The following is a 22,276-nucleotide window of genomic DNA, read 5'->3' as shown; positions in this document are numbered from 1 at the left end:
ACTTGTCAGGACAGTCACCCTGGCAGTCATCCGAGCTCGGAGCCTGCTTGTGGAGCACCACTGCTCGGCAGAGGCGCACATGTGCAGATGTGTGGGTGGCGCGGACAAGCTCCTCCGAGGAATCCTGGACCGGCTGTGTCTGCAGAGGCTGGGTGAGGCCCACCAGGTCTGTCCCCGTGCCTGGGCCCCTGCCCGCCCAGGGCTATCCTACCTTCCACCAGGTGCACCTGGAGGAGTCTCCTTTCTCCCAGTGAACAACCACACCCACCAGCACTGTCCTTGCTCCTCATTGGCCTGGCAGGGACCAGGTATGGTCTCCTCCTCAAGGCCCCATCCGCAGAGGTGGAGGCAGGGGGCTTACGTGGGGTGGGCTGTAGGGCTGAGGGAGACCCCTGCAGAGCACTGCACTCAGGCTCTTGTCTCCATTCAGGGAGTCACCTAGAGCAACCCTGAGCCTCCCTCAGACTCACGGTGCCCCCAAGGACTCAACCTACATCAACTTTCAGGCCAAGCTTCCCCCAGTCTACCCACACCAGGGCGGACCATACCCCACACCTCTGGTCTCGGGGCCACGTGAGCTGCCAGGGCCCAAGCCTCTACCACAGGCTAGGCAGGTCCCATACAGCCGTGTCCTTTAGCCGGTAAGGTGGCTCATGACATTGGAAGGAGCCACCATCATTTCAAAAATCTCCAAAAACACAGAAAAACCTGTATCACCAGATGCTCTCAGAAACCTCCAAGATCTGGCCACACAAAACCCTCATCTCCTTACTGCAGAAGGTGGCAACAGCCCCCTCCCGTCCCCACCCCCCACTCCGGACGTGGCACACCTGGTCTAGTCTCCCGACGGTAAGCGGGTATCTCCCCAAAGTGCCCTCCCCTTCAGGGTCCTGTCACTTTGAACCCAAGGCTAGCAGGAGCCCCTGGGGACCCCTCTGGGTTCAGATGGTTCAGCAAGTAAGCAGCAAGGAAGAGCAGGGGCCCAAGTAAACAGCAAGGAAGACCGTGGGGCTCACTCATGGTAGGGCCGTTCCAGATTGGAGGGGGTGGGCCCAGCCCAGGGGACTTAGTCTCCCACCCTCCCGCAGATCAGCATTCTATTAGTTCTGCTTCCCCCACTTAGACACTCACGTGCCAGGGCCACATTCCCAGAGCAGAAGGGCCTAAAAAGGCACAGCTGTGCCCATTGGCACCTGCCTGGCCCACCCACGAGCCTGCACAGGACCCAGAAGACAGAGATCCCAACACTGCCCCCCTCAGGTCAACAGGAGGGAGGGGACGCTGGGAGTACCAGGAATCCAGGACAAATCTCAGAGGCACCTTCTGCGACACCTAGAAAGAGACCCCGTCCTGAGCAGCGGCTCCGAGGGACATGGCAGGGATGTGGGGGCTTGCTGAGACGGTCTGCTGGGGGACTGTGGTGAGCACGGCCTCCCCAAACGCACAGCACATAGCACAGTGAGCCGTGCCCAGGCTGTGCACCCCTCCCTGGGCAGCCCCATCCCTAGGCTGCTTTCCTGCTGCTCAGTGGGAATGCAGCGATCAGGAGGCAGGTCCAGACGCGCAGAAAACCACTTGTCGGAATAAATCACTTCACGTATGACACACACTCACTGATGCGGTCATAAAAATAATGGCACGGCACTTTTTATTTTCTTTAATCAGAAAAATAAGCCCCGCGTTTCTGGGAGACCCTGGGTGAGGACCAGATGCCCGTAAGCCTTGCTCTGGGTACTGGGCGGCCCCCACACCCAGCCGGTGGGGACCCCGGAGAGCCAGTGTCCTCATGAGCAAATGGGATGGGGGGGGGGGTTGTGCCTCCCAGCCTCCATGAACGGGATCAGCACTGGAGTGGCCGTCGCGGCTCAGTGAGACTAGGCACACAAAGGGCATCCGGGAGCCTGGCCAGGGCAATCCCCAGGAGCTGCTTCTCCCGCCCCCAGAGACCCTCCTACTCTGGAGGGTCAGAAGTGAGCTCCTTGCCTCATGCCCAGGACTCCAGGAGCACCAGTGTGGGACTGCCCTGAGCCAGAGGTCTGGGGTGAGGAATGGGCGACCCCCGAGCTCAGGTGTGGGATGGGTGGAGGGCAGAGAAAGCCCTGTAGTGTGAGGTCCGTCCCGACGGGGAACGTCCTGGGGGGCCAACAGCTAGGAAGCTGCATGGGCTGAGTGGGAGGCCAGGAGGAGGCATTCCGAGAATGGCCCCGACCTTCCTGGTCCAGAGCTGGGGGACGGGGACGGGAGACTCTGCCTCTGCTTCAGTGGCTAGCCACTGGGGTGGAGGCAGAGTTGGGGGAGTGGGGGGGGGACACCCTCCTGTCACCAGCAGCTCCTACGTGGCCACAGACAGCCCTGAGTGCCCCCCATGTCCCCTCCCTGCATTCACAGAACACTGGAGATGGACATGCATCCCTGCCCTTTGCCAGAGGGGAGGTGAGCGGGACCTTCCGCCTGGCTCCAGCGGGTCCCACATTCTGCCTAGGGGCACGGAATGCACGCTGGCCACATGGGTCAGGGCCCCAGGGCACAAGGCCTGCAGCTGGCACACGCCCACAGCACGTACACACCACATACATGCACGCACACACTCACACACACACACTTGTAGCCTAGCACACGGGGCGGGGGGGAGGTGTGCACAGACTCTGACGTACAAGGACACACGGGCACTCGTGAGGCACAGCGAGACACTAAGGAACCCCTCCGATAACCCCAAGCCCTTGGGGGCAGCCGAGTCCACTCTCCTAGGAGCGTGCATGTCCCAAAGTAGCGGGCACGACGGGGGCAGGCATGACAGGGAGGTGGGAAGATGCTGGGGGTCCTCTCCTCTCTTCCTGGTGTAGGTGGGCCTCTGCCTGGTAGCCGCCCTGCCGGGGGCTGCCTCTGCTGAGCCTCAGTTTCCAACCGCAAATAGCCCGGCCTGCCTGGAGAAGGCCTCTGGCCAGTGCGGCAGCATATCCGCCCAGCACAGCCACACCCAGGTTGGCCTAGGAAATGGGCATCAGGCTCCAGGACTCACAGACGGGGCCTGGCGGGCCACCGCAGGGGTGGAGGATCGAGTCCGTCGTGACCTCAGGGGCCTGCAGGGACGGCCCAGTGCCAGGAGTGAGAGCTGCGGTTGACGGGCCCGAACCAGGTCCAGCAGCGACCGCCGCGGCTGGCTCGGGGGCCCCAGGAGGGGCCGACGGGGTGGGGCTGGCCGGCCCAGGAGTGAAGGGCGCTCAGGGATGGGGAGTAGCGGCTGGGGTTTGCAGGGCTGGCTGGGGCCCAGAAGGGACTGCAAGGGCTGGCAGGGCTGTTTTGGGCCCAGGAGGGGCCGCTTTCGTCGGCAGGGCTGTTCTGGGCCCAGGAGTGGCCGCTTGGGCGGGTGAGGCTGTTCCGGGCCCATGAGTGGCCGCTTTTGTTGGCACGGCTGTCCAGGGCCCAGCAGTGAAGGTTTTGCGGGGCCAGGGTGCTCTGGGGCTTCAACTAATTGCTGGGGCTGACTGAGGCCCAGCAGGGACCCCTGGGGGTGGCTGGGCTGGCCTAGGAGGGACCTCCGGGGCTGGCAAGGGGCTAAGAGAGCACGCCGGGGGCAGCAGCACTGGCCTGAGAGTGAGCTGGTGGGCCGGCGGCGTGGACGCAGCAGGAGGAGTGACTGTGGGGGTCGGCACCGCTGTCCTGAGGATGCCCTGCTGGGCTGGCCACGGAGACAGGGGGCCACCCACGACCGCACGGGCCAGCAGCGGTGCCAGAGGGCCAGGAGGGAGCGCAGGGGCCGGCAGAGGGGACACGGGGCCAGCAGGGAGCGCAGGGGCCGGCAGCGTTGCCACGGGGCCAGCAGGGAGCGCAGACGCCGGCAGCGGTGCCTAGGGCCTAGGAGCGCCCATCGTGGCCGGCAAGGCTGAGCCAGGAGTGACTGCTGGGGCCGGCAGTGCTGATCTGGGGCTGGAAGCAGCCGCTGGGGCCGGCAGGGCTGACCTGGGCCCAGAAGTGACCGCCGGGGCTGGCAGGGCTGTCTTGGGCCCAGAAGTGACCGCTGGGGCCAGCTGCGCTGACCCGGGAGTGGCCGCTGGGGCTGGCAGGGCTGCCCGGGGTCCGGGAGAGCCCGACGGGGCTGGCAGCGCTGACACGGGGCTGGGAGTGACCCCTGGGGCTGGCTGGGCTGGAGCTGCTGCTGGTGCTGGGCCGGGCCGTTCTGGTCCCAGTGGTTGGCTGGGAGCGGCCCCCCTTCTGGGGAGCACACCTGCATGGAAGAAAGAGCACGTGTCCACCTGGGCAGGTGTGCCTGCAGACCCCCCAACCAGCCCGGGCCCCTGAGACATGCTGCCCCCTCTCCAGCAGCCCCATCCCCAAGGGAGCTGAAAGTGGAGTGTGAAACACCAAGAAGAACCCCTCTCTGAAAAGAAGGCGCAAACCAGCAAGTCCCTGAGGTAGAAAGTAGCTGTAGGGCTGAGCCGGCACCTGGGAAAGAGCCCCACGCTCTGGGAGAGATTCCCCCGGTCCCAGTCTCCTCCCACCCCACCCCCCCGCCGCCACCCACCACCAAGGACTCGGCTCCCGGCCGCTGTGGAGGGAGGCCCCTGGGGTGGGCTGCACCCTGTACCGGGACCCCTGACCACCAGTCACGTGACCCCACCCCAAAAGATGTGCTGCATTCTACAGAAGGTTAGCAGATGGAAAACATCTGGTGCAGAGCCCAGCCCCCACGCGTTACTGACACCCTGGACACCCCGTGGTCGGCGGAGCCTGACAGACGCAACGGGGCAACGGGGCCGGCCTACCAGCAGGTGCACCCTCCTGCTCCAAGCACACACACCCCCACCCCCATCCTTGGGCTCCCAGCCTGGCCTCTCTGGCTGTGTGACCCACCGGGGGAAGGTCTTCTGTCTGCTCAGGATCTGGGCTCACGGCGAGCGGCTACCTCGGGCCCCAGTCCACGTGGGCCGCATACCCCATGCCCAACAACGAAGGAGCATGTTGCCAGGCAGGCCCAGATGCCGACGGTGGTGTCCAGGTGTTGGTGTGGCCCCGAGGGCACCCAGGGAAGAGGGCACAGAGCCCGTGGTTCTGAGTGGGGCAGGGCCCAGCGCTCACCTGCTTGGTGGGCTGCAGTGGGACCTTCTTCTTCCCATGGTCACAGGCAGGTTCCAGGTCCTGCTCGGGGCTGCCAATCTCCAGGGGACGCCCATTCTCGCTTGGTTCTGCAGACGGGCAGTTTTCGGACTCACGGGGCTTCTTGGCAAGGCGACGTTCCCATTTCTCCTTCCGCTCATGTGGCTTCAGGGCCATGTCCTTCTGTGAGGGAAGAAGGACAAAGCTGGTTAACTGGCAGTGACCTCGGTGACACCATGCAAGACTGCTGTGCTCCGATGGCGGGTCCCTAGGCATGTGACAGCGTCTACCTGAGGTGCTCACCCCGCCAGTGGACTGTCAGGACTGGGAGTCTCAGAGGGTGACGTAGAAACAAAGCTAGACCAGGGGTTAAGCTTCCAAAGGGCCCCCAATCTGTGGCCCAAAATGGAACAGGTGCTGCACTGGCCCTCCTAGGGGTGCTGCTTGGACTCCTGAGCTGATGGCTGCTACCACAGCAGTTGACCACGGTCCCTGGGTCCGGAGCCTCCCAGGGGTCTATCTGCCCAACTGCATGCAGCCAGGCATGCTGATACTGTGGAAGCCTGTGCTGGGAAACCAGCCCCTGACTCGGCCAGATACACAGAGCTCAGGGACCCTGGAGCCCTGCCCTAGAACAGGGAATGACACTCAGCGGGGATTTACTGAGCAGGGGCTGCTGTGCCGATGCCAACCGCAGCAGTGGGTTCCCCACCGCCCCGAGCACAGAGCTGGTCCTGCCAGCGAGCCCAAGGCCCAGGACAGCCTGCTTTCACGGTGCTGAGCAGGCGCAGTGTCACCCACCAGCCTCACATCTGGGTCCATGGGGTCGGTAAGAGCTGCCATCTCCACCTGGCTGCCGAGGAAGAGGCAAGAACTCACTGGAAGGGACCCAGAAGATTCTGAAAGCATTCACCCGAGGAGGGGAGGAAGGCCTGAATGAAGGTGATGCCCCTGGCTGACATGCTCCCTCCATATCCCAGGTGATATCCTCACGGCCCCACAGGCAGTGCTTCCTGAGAACCTGCGGGGTGACTGTGGCAGCCTCTTCAAGGCTGGCCTCTGTGCTCAGGTGGGTATGTGGCCCTAGCCAGGCCTCATGCCACCTGGGCGGGTGGCGGGGAGAATCAAAGCTCCAGTCTAGACGGGGACATGCTGTGCGTGGCAGGGGAGGTCCTCCAACTTCGAACCACACGCCGCCTCCTGGTTGGTGAGAGGGGCCCACATTCCCCAGAACTAGTGAGGGGCACCAGCCCAGCTGGCCGGACTAGAGCTGCCCTTCCATGCTTGGCAGCCCCCGGGACTGTCCTGCTGTGTGTGACCCCACAGCCTGGGCTGGGAGCAAGCAGGTGCGGCTGCAGGCTGCACTGGGGGCAGAGGCAGCAGCGGACGCCATGCTTAGCGTGGGACGTTCCACACCCCCAGGTTCTCCCGAGGGGCCCACAGCCCCAGTCACACAGATGCAGGCCGGCCCCATCAGAGCCTCTCCCCTCTGAGGGAACAGTAAAGTGGGACGGGGTACACGAGGAGGGGTTCAACCTGCATCCCCACCCCCTCCCACAGCGCACTGAGGAGCAGGGGGAAGGGAGCGGGGCTGGTAGTGGCGCCTGTCCTGGGGCATCTGCAAGGCTGGGAGCCCTCCTTAAGTCTGGTGACCAGCTTGGCTGGTGCCATGTGGCTCTGCCCAAAGCTCCACAGGCTTGTGCCAGGGCAGCAAGTGGCTCCTGACTCCTCAGACCTGGGAGAGACCCTTTCCCATACCCGCTGTCTGGGACAGCAGACCCCAGGGACATCCAGCTGTGGCATTTCTTCGTCCTCTCCTGTAGTCCCAGTCAGAGGCCTTCATGCCCCTGCTGAACTCCTCAGAGCCCCAGCTCGTCTCAGCCCAAAGGGGCCGCTCTCCCCCCACCCTGACAATGGAAACCCTGCTCACTAGACCTCCCAGCTCCTGCCCTGCCTATGGGCATCAGGTTGATTCCACACTCTGGGGTGCACCCCCCACCCCCTGCATAAACTCAGCTGGACAGCAGGGCAGCCCCAGCTGAGATGCTGAACGTCTCAGGGAGGACTCCTGGGCAGGGCTGGAACCTCGGAGGAGCAGCAAGTGCAAATGCCCTGAGACGGGGAGGAGCTCCCGCTCCCTCCCTCTCTTGCACCTGCCTCCCGGGCTCCACTGGTCAGCACATGGCCACAGGCCTCCCCAGGGCAGAAAGACGAGGCAGTCCCTCCAGTGACGAGCAAGTCCCCAGGACCGCAGCTCACTCTGCACATGCGGGCACTCCACAGGATACATGAGGGCCCCGCCCCTCACACAGTCAGTCTCGGCTTTCAGGTTCCCTGCCCTGCCTATAGGGCAGGGCTGGCTGCTCACAGGCTGTTCCCTCCCACATAGGCCCCCCACGGTCCCTAGCTCTCCGCCAGGAAGCTGCCACCCGACTGCAGGGTGCAGCCCAGCCCCCCACGGCACACAGGGTCGTCCGGGCAGAAGGTGGTCAGCAGCCTGCAAAGACGAACCAGAGCGACACGCTGTCAAGGGCAGGCCAGCCAGGGGTTTGCACAGACAACCCAGGAGGACGCCCACACACAGAGAGCCTCCCTCCGAGGAAGCAGTTGCCAAGTGTGGAGCCCGGAGGCCCCCGACCTGCTGTGGGTACAGTTCTTCTGGGGGCTGGACAAAACCCGGTACCTGCTCCAGGGGCCAGCAGGAGGAGCGCTCTCTGCCCTGGGGAGGGTGTGGCTTTTCCTTCTACTCAGGCCTCCAGGGGACCAGAGAAGGCCCCCCACCGGCCTCCCTCACTTCACAGACTTACATGCTAACGTCCTCCAGAAACATGCTCATGGGTACCCATATGGGCCCCTGGGGGACACTGGCCCTGCCACGTGGGCGTGGTCAGGAGGTGGGAGGCTGAGGTACCCTGCCGAGCACGGACATACACATGCGCAACCCCACCCCCCACCCCAGCGTGCACCAACCCTACCCTCGGCATCCTGGGTAGGAGGCAGGGTTAGAGTCCCAGAGCAGGACTGGCATCTCAGTGCTGCCGCCACACTGTATGGACTCCCAGGCCCCAGGCCACCCCAGCCCTAACAGCAGCTTCTCCATGCCCTGGGGCATACACACCAAGTACCCAGCCAGGGACACCTAGACCCACATACTGCCACAGAAGGCTGCCTGTCCTCTCCCCAGATGGCCACAGGCCCCCTCCCTCTGCAATGAGCGAGCATCCTGCACTCCAGGATTCCACAACACAGACCTCCTGACTCACTGCGGGGTGAGCCCCACTCTCTGAGAGAGAGCCACTGGCTCTGAGGCCCTCCAGAAATCACAGAAATGGTTTCTAGCCTGGGGGACAGGCTCTGAAGTCCCACGTGTTGAGCCCTGGAGCGAGAACAGGCTTGGCCGGTGGTGTATGTGATCAGAAGCGCCAGCAGGTACTAACCAGGAACCGTGGGAATAGCCCGGCCCTCGGGACACCTGGCTGAGCCAGAGCGATCTTTCTAAGGAGCGCTTGTAATCATGACAGACAGAACAGAGGGGACAGACAGCAGGCCAGACACGCCGCACAGCAAGCATGGTGAACCTCCAGTGGCAGACCAGGCCAGGCCAGGCACTGGGCTCCACAAAGGCCTCCCTCTAGGCCCTGCCCCAGCCCCTTTGAGGGTTCTGGAAGGGCCTCTGGGCAGCCCCAGGCCACTTTTCCAGACACCTCCAGTCACATCTTTCACGCAAAGTATGCATGAGTCAACCACAAATCGTCCAAGGCAGCACATTTTCTGTAAACCTGTTATATCTGTTTTTTGTGTTTTTTTTTTTAAACAAACAAAAAACCTAGACTGTTTGAACCCTTGAAATACCAGTGATTGGGCTGTCTCCTGCCCTGGACTCAGCCCAGCGGCATCCTGGCCCCAGGGCAAGAGCTCCCGCATCTGGAAGAGTGGGGGAGCTGGGAAGCCAGTTGCCCCCAGCCCAGCACAGCATGAGCCAGCAGGTGAGAGGCCTGGGCCCTGTGTGCACGGCCACCTCCACGGGCTCTCTCCTGGCTCAGGTGGGCAAAAGGCCTTGTGCATCGGGACCCAGAGGCAGCCGCCTCCGCCCAGCCACTGCCCTGAGAATGACGGGGGCTTCATGGAGCAGCCCCAAGGCTGGGCCCCTAAGGGGCTCTTGGTCACAGGATTCAACAGTTCCTGCCATAGGGGCATCGCTGGGACGTTGCTGGCTGGCCCTCTCCCAGCACGCCAAGGCTGGGGCTGGCCTTCCCTTGTGATGCTGACCCCGTGGGAGCCCAGGCCCGTTCTGGGGGCTCACCCTAGCTCAGGCACACTCTGCCCCAGCTCCGCCCCCACTGAGCCGGCAAGGTGGGGCGCTGGCCCCGGGTCCCAGGCACAGCTCTGCCTGGACCAGGGGGCCTCTGGGTAGGCGTGGTCTCATCTGTAGACTGGGGCAGCAGCCATGCCCAGACCGAGCTGGACGCTCTGGGTGCGACAGGACCGCAAGAGCAGTGCCTGCCCCCCCGCAGGCCAGGGCAGGACAGCAAGTAGAGAGACTTGGAGCAGACCCCCATGGAGGGGGGCAGCGGTGGGCTGGCGTCGGACTGGGGGGACGCTCGGTGGGCTGCTGAGGGATCCATGCTAGGAGCCTACAGAACCGGGGCGTGCCAACTAGGAAGCAGGTCCTGCCAAGGCTGCAGCGACGGGCTGGGGTGAATCCAGGACCGGCCTGTACCCCTGAGCTGCCGTCTGCCCACAGACTCATCTGTGAGCCCAGAGACCGGGCAGCAGATGCGCCCCGGCGCACCCCAGCACCCACACACAGAGGGACCCTAAAAAAGGGGCATGGCCAAGCGCTGAGGCCCACAAACCTTGAGGCCCGAGGCAACAGTCCCACCGTGAAATCGATGATTACATTTTCCTATAGCAATTTTATGGGGCTATTTTTAGCTCCCCTAAACGTCATTACTATGCAGTACCAAGAAGCTCTCTAACCACACTTCAGTAAGCCAACTGTGCAGAGATAGGAGGAGTTAGAATTGGCAGACCCAGACCCAGATTCTCTCACTGAGGGCTGAGGCTGCTAGCGCTGATGTGCACCGGCCTTTCCCGGCTCCCAGATCCTGCGGGCAAAGGCACGGCCACACCCCTCCAGCCAGGTGGGTGCACCCTCTGCTCCTGGGGCTGCAGAACAGCCTCACCCCCAGGGTCACACAGAACCCACCCCTCACTGCCAAGCACTGGCACGCTCCTGGTGGCCTGACCCACCCGACCTTACCCCCAACCAGCCCACCTCCCCACTTTCCCACCCTGCTTGGCTGAGGCTGCCCATCTCCCAAAACCTCCAGGACTCAGGGGCCCCCAGAAGACCTCGCGGGCTCACGGATCAGGCAACAGCCACTGCTCACCCGGCAGGCTGTCCTCCCCAACCCAGAAGCCCTCCAGCGCACACCTGCCCCGGGCCCTCGGCATAGCTGCCCCCACCCTGCTATCTGTGCAGCTCACTCTCCTTCACCTGCAAGTTCTTAACGCAAACTTCGCCCCCTACACCCACGCCAAGTATAGGCCCAGCCCACACCCCACCTACCTTCTGTGTTGTGACCTACCCCCTCCGGCCCCCAGGCACAGAGACCACGTATACAGGCATCTTCTTCCAGGTGGTCAAGGGGTCTCTCCCCAGGAGGAGTAACCCCCCCCCCCCGCCGCTAGGAAGGAGGCAGCCCGTGTGTTCACCACCCACCAGCAACCGGTACACCCACCAGCCCCCCAGAGTTGACCGACTGTCCCTGTATGTTTGGGACTGAGAAGGTTTCCTGGACGTGGGAAACAGGACATCCGGTGAACCGTAACGGCAACACTGCCCTACCACAGACCATCTGCACCTGAGTCACAGAGAGCTGGAGGACAGGACAGCAGTGGGGTGGGGGTGCCAGGGTCCCTCCACCAGGCCGAACTTCCCAGCCTGGGCCGCCGCATCAAGGTGCATCAAGGTACGGCAAGGTCTGGGGCCCCCCGACACCCGCAGCTGAGGAGGTTGGGAGTCGCAGACAGACGGAGAGCTGGCCCGGACAGTGCCCGCAGGCAGCCCCCACCCAGCTGCCCCAGCCTGGCCATGAGCACATCCAGCCGCGTCCTCCAGCTACCATGCCAGGACAGGCATCCTCCCTGACCTGTTCCCTCCTTAGCTCACATGCACACTGGATGGGTACTGCTCCCCATCACCTTCCCACCCCCACAGCCCACCCGCTGTCCCTCCACGTGAGGCAGCCTGCCGGAGAGGTCCCTCAATCCCACAGGATGACAACAGGGTCCCTGAGGGTAACACGGCCCTCAAGGACCAGACCCCGAAGGGCTCACTGACACCCCAGCTGTTGCAGAACCCTCTGGAACCTGCCTCGCTCGTGCCCCTCGGTCCCTCTAGGTCAGTCTCCCGGGCGCCCACCCACAGTGTGCTCCATGCACTGGAACACTGGCTGAGCAGGAGGGTTGGAGGGCAGACGGCCAAAGACCTGGGAGTGGGGGAGCCGGGCCAGGAGAAGTGCCACCATAGCCTCTGCCGCACCCAGTGCTCAGCACACTAGTGGGGACCCACCCCCAAGCTCTGTGAAGACACTCACTCCTTCCCATGGCTGTCCAGCCGCTGCCACGTGTTGAGCGGCTGCTGGGACAGGGGAGGCCACCTGGAAACGGGAAGAGACCCGCCCACCCTATGGCCTAGGACGAGCTAGACAAATGATGATGGCGACAGGTGCTCTGGACAAAAGCACGAAGGTGGAGGAGGACAGTGGGCGCAGAGCCTGAGGTGAAGAGGCAGCGAGTGAGAAGCGGGCAGGCCCTGCTCTGGGCCCCCTGCCCAGGCCTGCACACCGTGGACACACCCTCGTCCCACGTTCGTGCACGCACACCCCACTGCGACCCCACACTGTGACCCCGTGCTGACCGGCCAGGCTGCGCTCTCATCCGCACTCAACTAGGACCCTCCTGCTCATGGCCACTGTCCTGGCAGCTGGGTGTGGAGGTCAGCCTCTGCCCAAGGCCCCTCCATGTGCGGACGGCACCATGTGCCCGCCCATGACCGCCAGAGCTGGCCTCCAGCTCACCGCCCGCACTCCTGTGCAAGCCCCCGTCACTCTCTGCGACCTGCTCAGCTGCCGCTCAGCTGTCACACTCAGAGGGGCTGCCCAGGAGGTCAGAAGCCAGGGCCGCTGCTGCTGAAACATCCGGGCCTATTTTGTCCTAGGTGAGAACCAACCTCAGGATTTAGCTCAGAGAGGAACACTGGAGAGGGGACAGGGACCGGAGCGGGGGGTGGGGTGGGGTGGTGGCAGGCACTTTCAGCTCATCACCCCCACTTCCCAGATGAGGAAATCGAGGCCCAGAGTGGGTAGAGGGCTAGCTGGGGCCATGCAGTGAGGAAGAGAAGGGACTTTAGGCCAGGTGTTCGGACTGAGCTCGCTCCCTTCACTGTCCACCTCAGCTGTCTGGGAGCAGGGGAGGCTCAGAGGAAGCATCCCAGACTCGCTCCTGAAGATGGGACCAGCACAGCAGGTGCAAAGGCCCCAAGACAGGAGTGCCCAGGACCCCAGGTGAGGGAGTGGGCAGGCCAGGCCTCATGGAGAATGTGGGTTCATTCCACGGGTGACAGACAGGGGCCCCGGCTTTACCCGGGAGACAGGTCTACATGAATTCCTGACAAATCCGCCCTGGGCTCCTGGTACTGGACATGGGCCCGGCAGCATGTGGGGCAGTGTGGGCTGAGGACCAGCCAGCAGCCCGCCGACGTCTGAGGACCAGCAAGTGGGGCTGGGGCGAGCGATTAGGAGACGGCTGCAACAGGTAAGGTCAGAGAGCTGATGGGGGTCATGGCCAATCCCGAAGGTCCCCGTGGGGGCTCTAAGTCTGACTTTCAGCATCGCTGCGCATTAGACTGGGCTGTGGCCTCTCGCTCATCCCTGGCAGAGGGGTATGCGTGGTGGCCCTCTAGCAGAGCCACTCATGTGCCCGGCATGGACGGGGGCTTGGCCCTCCGGACCCGCTGCTCACTCCCTGCTCTCAGCGAAGAACCCTCCCTCGGCTGGGCCCCAGAGGCGCCTGCAATTGCCTAGGCACGTACGTGGCTCCCAGCCTGCCACCTGTGGGGCATCCAGGGAGCAGCACCCACCCAAACAGCTGCTCCCAGGCAGAAGCAGAGCTGGAGGCACGCAGATGCCTTGCTAAGCAGAGCATGAGCTGGGCAGACAGGTGGGGGGGTGGGCGGGGGAAGGTCATGGACGTGCCCTACCAGGCCAGCCTGGTCCCCTCCGACCCCACACGTGCGCACACACACTGACTGCCACTGGAAAGACAGGCAGGGGTGGTCTACATGCTGGGCTGGGTACCAGGTTCCGGAATCAGCTCTCCCCCACACGCAGCTTCAAACAGAAGCCTGGTACACACAGTCCTGGGGAGCTGAATAAGGCTGGTAACTCGTTGGCGAGTTTTCTTTCTTTAGCAACTCGGGCAAATCAGGGCACCAGAACAGTCTCCACATGGAACTGGAACCAGACACCACATTTGTCCAAAAGCACTCAATTCCATGTGGGTTTCAGATTCTGGCTCCCAAGGGAGAAAGCACCTCGGGTGACCTCGAGGCCCCAGCCTGGCCGCCTCACCTACCCTCTCCAGGCATCCCAAGTGGATGTCCCACCCAGCCCTGCCGGGCGCCTTGCTAGCACCTGCCAGGCCTACGCAGCCTCCTCCCAAGCCCCCAATTTCTTTGCAGGCACTCACTCACCACTCTGGTTACCTATCTGGGTCCTGTCTGGAGCCGACCCAGTAGCTGGCACAGAGTCTGACATACAGTAGGTGCTCAATAAAGGCTCAGAGAATCAGGATGGGAAGAATGGATCCAAACACCCCCTGCTGGCCAGTGGTCCCCTCCAGAGGCCTACAGCCCCACATGTGAGCCTGGCCTGGCCCGCGGCAACCACGGCCTGGGCCCCAGTGAACAAGAGATAATAAGAAACCATCCGGACCAAGGGTCCAGGTGATAGGGGGCTGCCGCGGGCTGAGTGAAGAAAGCCATGGCTCAGTTTATCTAACCCAGTGTTGGAGAGCTCTGACTGGGACATGGTCTGACTTCCCAGACTTCCGGGAGGCCTCATGGAGGCTGCACTGAGGGGCTCTTGGCAGAGCGCATGGGTGGGTGACTACAGCCTGGGTGGTGTGGCTGTGGCCGGGCCGACCAACCACTCTTCCACGCTCGGCAATTAGCAAAAGCCTGGTGCCTCGGCCGCCTCTCCAGTTTCCCTAATGGGGCTGACCATGGCCCCCACCTCTGGAAGCTCCACGCAGAGCACGTGAACCACAGGGGTCAAGGCCAGGATGACAGTGGCTCCCAGCAGGCGCCCTGCCAGGTCACTGTGCAATTGCTGGCACTCGGGCTGCCCCGAGAACATGACACAGCCAAGCCCACAGTGAGGGTGAGGTCCGGCCTCCAGTGTCCTTCCTCCAGACAGCAGCCACTGACCACCTGAACAGAACACAGGGGGACAGGGCCTAAGGCCTCACCACCTGCCAGCTCATAGGCAGTCCTGCTCGGCAGCAAGTGCCCCAGGCTGGCCTGCTCTGGGGTGGGGGGAAGGGGTGAGGGGCGCCCTGCTGACCCCATTTCCAGCAAGCTGGGTCCCTGGATCCTTTACTCAGTATCTGCCCCCCCCCCCCCGCCCACCACACCCTGGGCTGACTCGGGTCTCTAACTGGCCATCAGCAAATGCGGCTGGAACACTGGGGCTGCAAATGTGGAGAGGAGCTGCTCATTCCCGAGCCGTTCAGACTGCTCCAGAACGCAAGAGAAGATGCCGCAGATACAAGACAGTCTCAGGCCAATGTATCTGAGAACATGGTGCTAAAAACCCAGCTACAAGCTCACACCAGACTGGCTCCATTGCCTGGCATTCAGGGACAGCCTGACCTCTCCGGCTCCAGAGAACAATGACAACCATCAAAGAGGGCGCGGCGCGTCAGGCCCACTGCTCACTTCTGTGCTAGTCCAGACACTTCCCAAGCAAGACACCATGGCCGCATGGAAGGTGGCACACAGCCGTGCTGAGTCGGGGGAAGCAGGAGAAGCCCACCGGAAAGGATGCCATGGAGGTGCTGAGAGGCCACAGGACAGAAAAGGAGATGAGCGGCGATGGTACTATGTTCCCAGCGGACCCCACAGTGGCCAAGGGGAAACCTTGGACACTCCACTGGGTAAGCGTTGGAACGGACAAGGGAACCTGCTGGTGCCCAGGTAGGAGCGCGGCGGCAGCCAATCAGAAAGCAGAGTGACCGAGGCACGTGAGACAACCGCGCAGATCCTCCACCTGGTGTCACAGCTGAGGACAGCTGCCTCTCCAGGTATCAAATGAGCAGTGCAGCACGGCAGACCCCCTGCCCCAGCCCCAGGTCTGGGAGCTGCTCCCTGGGAACAAGCATGTGCACAAGGAGGTTCTAGTGGGGAGACGTCCATGAGGGAACGACACCGCCTGAGTCCTCGTGGGAGGGACAAGGAACAGAAAATAAGCTGGAATGGGTCAGAGGTGGCTCAGACACAAGGCTGAAGGCTCCCTGCCGGGGAAGGGGGAGTTTATGACCAGACAGTTGAGTCACCTGACACTTGGGGAAAGGATCTTCCAGGCAGGGGACAGAGCAGTTAGCCAGGGCCAGAAGTGTGCCCCGTGTATGTCTGAGGATTCTCCGGCAGGGGGACAGTTCGGGGGCTCAATGTGGCAGGAGCCGCAGGAGTGAGGGACTGTGGTGGGGCATGAAGGGGACTATGGCAGAGACAGGCCCAAAGAGCTAAGGGGGTGGTGGCGACGGGACGGGTCTTATGAACTCATGAGTGTTTGCTGTCTGCTCTGGTGTGTGTGGGGGGACAGGGTGACTGTCCTGTAGCAGGCCCAGAACAACGGATAGAGGACATGAGGCCCTATGCTCAAGCTCCAGGAATGCGGTTTCACCATATGTGACCAAGGGGTCACATGGAGGCCTGTCCTCTGCTCTGTCCAGGTCACAGAGTTGCTGCCCCAGATGGGGTCTGGAGCACAGACACAGTTACACACATACGCCAGCAAGGACACAGCACACACATGTGAACCCATGTGCACACACACCTGGACTTGCAGTGGACCTGAGACTCTGGCTAGAAACTCCAAGTGGGGCAGGGGGACGGAGGGCTGTGGCGTGCCACAGGGGTGCCCCCATGACCCCCGCTGCCCATTCTGGGTAAAGCCAACCCTCTGGCAGATGAGGCCCACGGCACCCACAGTGAGGTGCAGGCAGCCTGTATGGGCTTAGCAGGGTGCACGCAGGGAGACACGGGGCCCCCACCTTTGCTGCCATCAGTCCCATGCCACGCTCACAGATGCTGGGGCTCAATGTGGGCAGGACAGAGAAACTGAGGCCTACAAGTGCTATGTATGTGAGTCCCAGCCAGAGAGCAGGGCAGTGGGCTGGGGTGACAGAGGCCAGGAAACAGCACTGGCCAGGGGCTCCAGACCCTCAGCTGTACCCATGGCTGGGTAGGGACAACAGGCTGGCCAGGAGGCCCAGGGCCACCTCCACTGCGCTGTGCCATAGTGTGTCAGCCTTCACGCCATGGCCCCGCTGCCCGTGACAGGCGGGCAGTGACAGAGCAGCCTGTGCATAGCCGCAGGCCCTGCAGACCATCTGCGATGCCGGCCAGGCTCAGAGGGGCAGCCCTTCCCCAGAGGTCAGGCAGCTGGCCCAGGGCCGCCCAGGAAAGGCCGTCCATTTAGATGCTAGGGAGACCGCTGTCCACTCTACTCAAGATCAGACATTTCCCAAAGATGCGACCCAAGTCTGGGTGAAGACTCACCAGATTCCTGTTGTCTGGCACCGTGGTGGGCAGATTCTAGATGAGAACTTTGCCCCCCCTTCAGTTTCCTCATCTACCAAGTGGGTGCGTGAGGACGGTGCCCTCAGCGGCTGTCAATGTCACCACTGCTCCCACCACATGCCTTCTCACAGCAGACACTGACCCACACAACTGGAGAGCCCAGGCCAGGCTCCCACCCCACCCCCACCTGTCTGCACAGGCCAGGGAGCCCACATCCACACGTGCGGGGGAGGCTATGCAATGGCCTTGTGCTCACCAGCCGGCACACGGGGTCCCCCTTGGAGGGAGCAGCCCCTCCCCCATGGCAGCCCTGAGGAGGAAGAGGGGAGCAGACTAATGCTGGCCTAGGCAGATTCCAGCTTCGGTGACCTACCTCTGTTCCATGACTGCAGGCAAAGTGTTCCTGCTCTCCCGGCCTCAGTATCCCAAGTGGAGAGTAGGGGGCAGCCTGGAGGTGCTCTGGCCAGTGGGCATGGTCGCTCCCAGCTGACAGCTCCTCTTAGCACCGACTCTCCTGTCCCCCTCCTTGGAGGGCTGGGACGGGCATGCATACAGCCCCCCAGATCAAGGCCCCCACAGGCGGGACCCATGGTGAAGGCTTCAGCAATGGACGGTGGAGCCACATCCTGGGCCCCCCCACTCCTGGCCCTTAGCAAGCAGACCTAGCATGATCGTGTGCCCCTTGCCCGGGGGGACACTGAACACCAGCTTCAGAACCACTACCACTGGGGCGCCTGGGTGGCTCAGTGGGTTAAAGCCTCTGCCTTCGGCTTAGGTAATGATCCCAGGGTACTGGGATCCAGCCCCGCATTGGGCTCTCTGCTCAGCGGGGAGCCTGCTTCCCTTCCTCTCTCTCTTCTGCCTACTTGTGATCTCTGTCTGTCAAATAAATAAATAAAATCTTAAAAAAAAAAAAAAAAAAAAAAAAGAACCACTACCACTGAGCCCTCTGCACAGGCCCAAGGGAGTTCTGCCCCCCTGCAGGGCCACCACCCATCAGAATGCAAACAGCCTCCAGCGCCTGCCTTGAGATGCACAGCCCCAGCCCCAGCCTCCTAAGCCTGGGGAGAACTGAGTTACTTCCAGCAGAGATGCAGAGCATGGCCCCGACATCACCGGAAGCGGGGAGCTGGGCAGGCAGGCCCAGAGCACGAGCCCACATAGCCATTCACCTGCTGATGTGGCCCCAGGGAGGCCCGGCCGGGTGTCTCAAGCACAGCTGTGTGCAGCAGGTCGTGTCGGGGTTTAGGTGTCCATTTTATGGATTATCCAAGTTAACATGTAGCGATCGGCACGGGAAACAGAATTACAGACACGAAGTCACTGGTTACCAGAGCTAAAACCTGGGGTTTTTTCCTTTTCGTTTTTTACTCCTGGATACATGTCTCCTAGACCCATGTACAGACATGGTGGGTAACCCTTTCTTGCTAGCAAAAAAGGGCGAGATACGCCACTAGGGCCCGTGTGGTTCTACCCGCACAACATACTGTGAAAAGGCCAGAAGCTGGCCAGGGTAGTTACCGCAGGAGGTCACGGATGGAACTGAAAACTGTTTCAGACTATACGTGTTCACTGATGTTGATCTTCGAACCAGCTGAAGGTATTTTGCTGTTTTGAAACAAATCAGTGAAGAACCACACAAATGCCAAACCAGAAGGGTGGTTTCCAGCGGGTATGTGCAGCACACGTGCTCGCAAGAACTGGGGAGTGCACAGACAGAGCCTGAAAGGGAAGCGCTTGTGCCCAGGCGTGCGGCCAGCCCTGACGGAAAAGCTGGGGGGCACACAGTAGGTCTACCTGGATATCCCAGGAGACTCAGGGGCTCACACTGTGGACTAATGGTTCCCTTTGCCATTAGGGAGGGTGGGTCGGGAGGACCTCAGTTCTGCCCTGGCCTGTCCCCCAAGGGCCTTCTCATCACCTCTGCAGGCAGAGATGTCACAGGAACCAGGACAGCAAGAAAGATCCACCTGTCCCCAACATTCCTGGTCATAGAGAGAAAGACAGCCCCTGTCCCCACCAAACCATAAGACCCCTGCCCCGCTGCCACCTGCTCCCACCCTACTGAACAGAATCAGAATGCTGACGGAGGACCAGGGCCAAGATGGGCAACCCCTGCCCAGCCCATAGCCTCTGCACGCCCTCAGCTCAGACGGCAAGCTCCCGCCATCCACCTCCACGCCCAGGCCTTGGACACACTGTGAGCCCAGCCAGACCGGGAGCCCTCTCCTCAGCTGACACCACCATGTCACATGTGTGTGTCCCCAGCATTTCACATAAGTGGCCTGTGATCCTCTCAGACACCAAAGGCAGGGACTCACCCTCTCTTCCCGGCAAACACAGGTGCACAGAGAGGTGCTGGAAGGGTGGGGTCAGGGACCTGCCTGGGGCATGGGGGGCGGGGGAGGCTGCATCCTCAGGATAAAGATAAGAAGAACTCTTAGACACCCTCACTCTCAAACCTCCTGAGCAAGTCTACACCTGACATTTGGGTGTTTATGCCCTGGGGGTGACAGCGGCGCACATCCCTGTGCCACGCAGCCCTGGCAGAGCTCTAACACTGGGTGGGGGGCTTGACATTCGCAGCACTGGGCCTCGGTGTCCCCATCTGTACGGTGCAGTTTGAGGACACGCAGACTCAGAACTGTGCCTGGTCAGGTACATGTTCACTGTGTGCTGCCGCTCAGTGTACTGATGAATTATCTGAACTCTGGGGAAAACTATTACGCTTCAGCAAGAAGTGAGCCCGAACAAGAGAACCAAACTGGAAGTTATGACTTGTGCAGAAGTCCCGTACTTTCCAAGGCAGGCGGGTCCTCCCTGGCTCGGCGGGGCAGGAAAAGGTACAAGGGTGCCGCGGCTGGGTGAACACCAAGCAGCGGGCAAACTCAGTCTATGGCCAGACCTGCAGAAGCCCCCACGCCCAAGGCTGCACTGAGGGTCCCCGATGCCGGAGGGTGCGGTCAAGGCTGCTGTGGGCTCATTTTAGCGGGGGTGCAGATGGACTTCTGGCACAACCTTCCTCAACAGCCGTCCTCCTCCCACGTGTTCCCTCCACAAACAAGTATGGGGCATGGGGACCGTCACAGAGAACACACTAGACAGACGTGGTGCCTGCTCTCTTCCAGCTTACAAGTTCGGGTGGGGAGAGAGTCAAAATAGAGTCACTCCCTAGATGGCTTCAGAGTGTTACTGACAGGAAAGAAAGTGGGAGATGGGCAGGGTGCCGGTGGGGTCACTGGGGAGGGCGTGAGTAATGTCTGTGCTGAGACTCGAGGGTCCAAACAACCTGGGACCAAAGGGCCCGAGGTAGCAGAACCTCCGAGGGGCCTGCGTGAGAGGCCAACATGTAGGGCCCTGGAGACCACAGTCAGCACTGTCTCGTGCCCACCTGGCAGGGCAGGCTCACACCTGGAAGGTGACTGGAGGAACCACTCTCCAAAGCTGCGGCGCTGAACTTGGCCACCCCTTCCCATTCAGAGCTGTGGCACGTGCCACCCCTGCCGGAGTGTCGTAGCTGGGGACCCCTTGATCCGGGAGCCATCTAGGGCCCCCCCAGCTGTACACAAAGAGGACCAGGGTGGGGGTGGGGGCTATGTGGTTGACATAAGTGCCCCACCTCCATGCATGATCCACGTGCCCAGACAGAAAGCAGCACACCTGTCCCGGAGCCATGTCCCCCTGACTGCCAGCACCTGACACTGAGGCTCTCCACAGACCTGGCCCACCTCAGGGAGAGGGCTCACTGCAGGGACCTCTCCCCAAAGCTCAGCCTCTGACTGGGGATCCCAGGCTACTGGCTCCCGAGCCCCAGAAAAAGGAAGGGGGGCTGTTAACTGGGCAATCTCCGGGACCCCCAAATCAGCGGAAGCCGGTGGCCCCTAAGTGCTGCAAGGGGCCTCTGGAGGGTGCGGGGGTGGGGGACTGGCTGGCTAGGCTGCCAGGACTGTGGGGTCCGACTCCTACCCAGTTCTAGGAGACCCCACTGGCCAAATCTGACAGTCAGTACTCATTCCCTTCTCAACTCACCTGGGTTCGTACAAAAATTCGCTTTTCTTTTTTATTTGTTCTTTTTTATTTGTTCGCTGAGCAAATATTACCCCGGATAACTCAGCCAGACAAGCGTTTTTGGGTTTTTTGTTTTTTTGCCGTCCTACTGACCAGCCAGTGAAGCAACAATCAGGAGAGGGGTCTCAGACGGTCTCCCTGCCCGTCTCCGACTGAACAGAAACCTCGAGCAGGAGAGGAACGGGAGAATCTCAAAGTACCCCCTCCGCCACCGCCGTCACCAGGACCGGCAGTGCTCACTCCCCGGCACGTCCTGAGCCCAGCCAAGTGGTATTTTGAAAAAGGAAAACAGCTGAAAAAGAGGCGCGCGTGCGACCCGGCGGCGTTCTGCCGGACAGTGCCATTCCGAACCTTTCCTCCCCAGCCGCTCCAGACGCACCCGCCGGCGCCGCCCGCAGCCTGCCCGGCCCCCCAGCAGCGACCTGCGCCGCGCGCGGGGCCCACGCGGCCCGGCAGCCCTAAGGGGTGGGTGTGCCGCCGCCCCAGGAGCGCCCCGCCCGCCGCCCCACCTACCTCCAAGGCCTCGAGCGTGCTGAAGCTGGCGATGGCGAAGCCGTCGATGACCTCCTCCTCCTGCGAGCTGGACTCGCGGCGGCGGCGGCGCGGGGGGCGCACGGCGGCGGCGCGGGGCGGGGGCGCGCGGGGCAGGCCCGCGTTCTCCTTGCCAGGCCCGGGCTCGGTCTCGTCGCCCGACGACGCGCTCTGGTCGCGGGCGTCGCGGGCCGCCTCCCGGCGCCGACCGCGGTCCCGCTGCGCGCGCGAGCGCCGGCTCTGGCGGACCTTGGCCTCCATGGTGCGCGGTGACCTTGCGGCCGCGCCGTCGGGCTCCCGCGCTGCCGCTGCCGCTGCCGCTTCGCTACGCGGCGCCGCCGGGTTCGGTGCGGGCCGCTCGGGCTCGGGCCCTGGGCGGCGGCGGGCGGCAGGCCGGGCCGGGCATGCCGCGTGGGGTCCCTCAGCCCCGGGCCCGGCGCGGCCTGGGAGCCCCGGCGCGGGCGGCCGCGCGCATCGGCGGGGCGGCCGGCGCTTAGCGGCCCCGGGCCGCGGCCCCGGGGGCGCGCCTCATGCGCGGCGGGCGGCGGCGGCGGGCGGAGCGCGGGCGGGGCGGGTCCCGGGCTGAGGCGCCGCGGCTCGTGAGGCTGAGGTTCAGGCTGACGCTGAGGCTGAGGCTAAGGCTGAGGCGGCGGCGGCGGCGCTCGGAGCAGATAACAACTGACGTACTTCCGCCCGGCAGCCAGCGCCAGAGGA

General features: G+C 62.9%; 1 protein-coding gene across 11 annotated transcripts in view; it reads right to left on the bottom strand.

Annotated features, from left to right (window-relative positions):
- FBRSL1 (fibrosin like 1) overlaps positions 1-21,987 on the bottom strand; it is a 78,761-nt gene extending 56,774 nt beyond the window's left edge. For 6 of the 11 annotated variants that reach the window (XM_046024304.1, XM_046024306.1, XM_046024308.1 and 3 more), the window contains exons 1-2: positions 21,545-21,986; positions 5,077-5,277 (exon numbers count right to left, since the gene is read on the bottom strand). In XM_046024304.1, coding sequence (XP_045880260.1) covers positions 5,077-5,277; positions 21,545-21,823 — 480 coding nt within the window. In that variant the 5' untranslated portion in view covers positions 21,824-21,986. Of the gene's footprint in view, positions 1-1,617; positions 4,226-5,076; positions 5,278-21,544 lie in introns of those variants that run through there. The other 5 variants (XM_046024312.1, XM_046024313.1, XM_046024314.1 and 2 more) reach the window with 2 other exon arrangements.
- Positions 21,988-22,276: the final 289 nt, after the last annotated feature.

The sequence above is a fragment of the Meles meles genome, chromosome 12, assembly GCF_922984935.1.
Source record: "Meles meles chromosome 12, mMelMel3.1 paternal haplotype, whole genome shotgun sequence".
NCBI lineage: Eukaryota > Metazoa > Chordata > Mammalia > Carnivora > Mustelidae > Meles > Meles meles.
The sequence above is the reverse complement of the archived record's forward strand: the minus strand, read 5'-3'. Positions and strand labels throughout refer to the sequence as shown.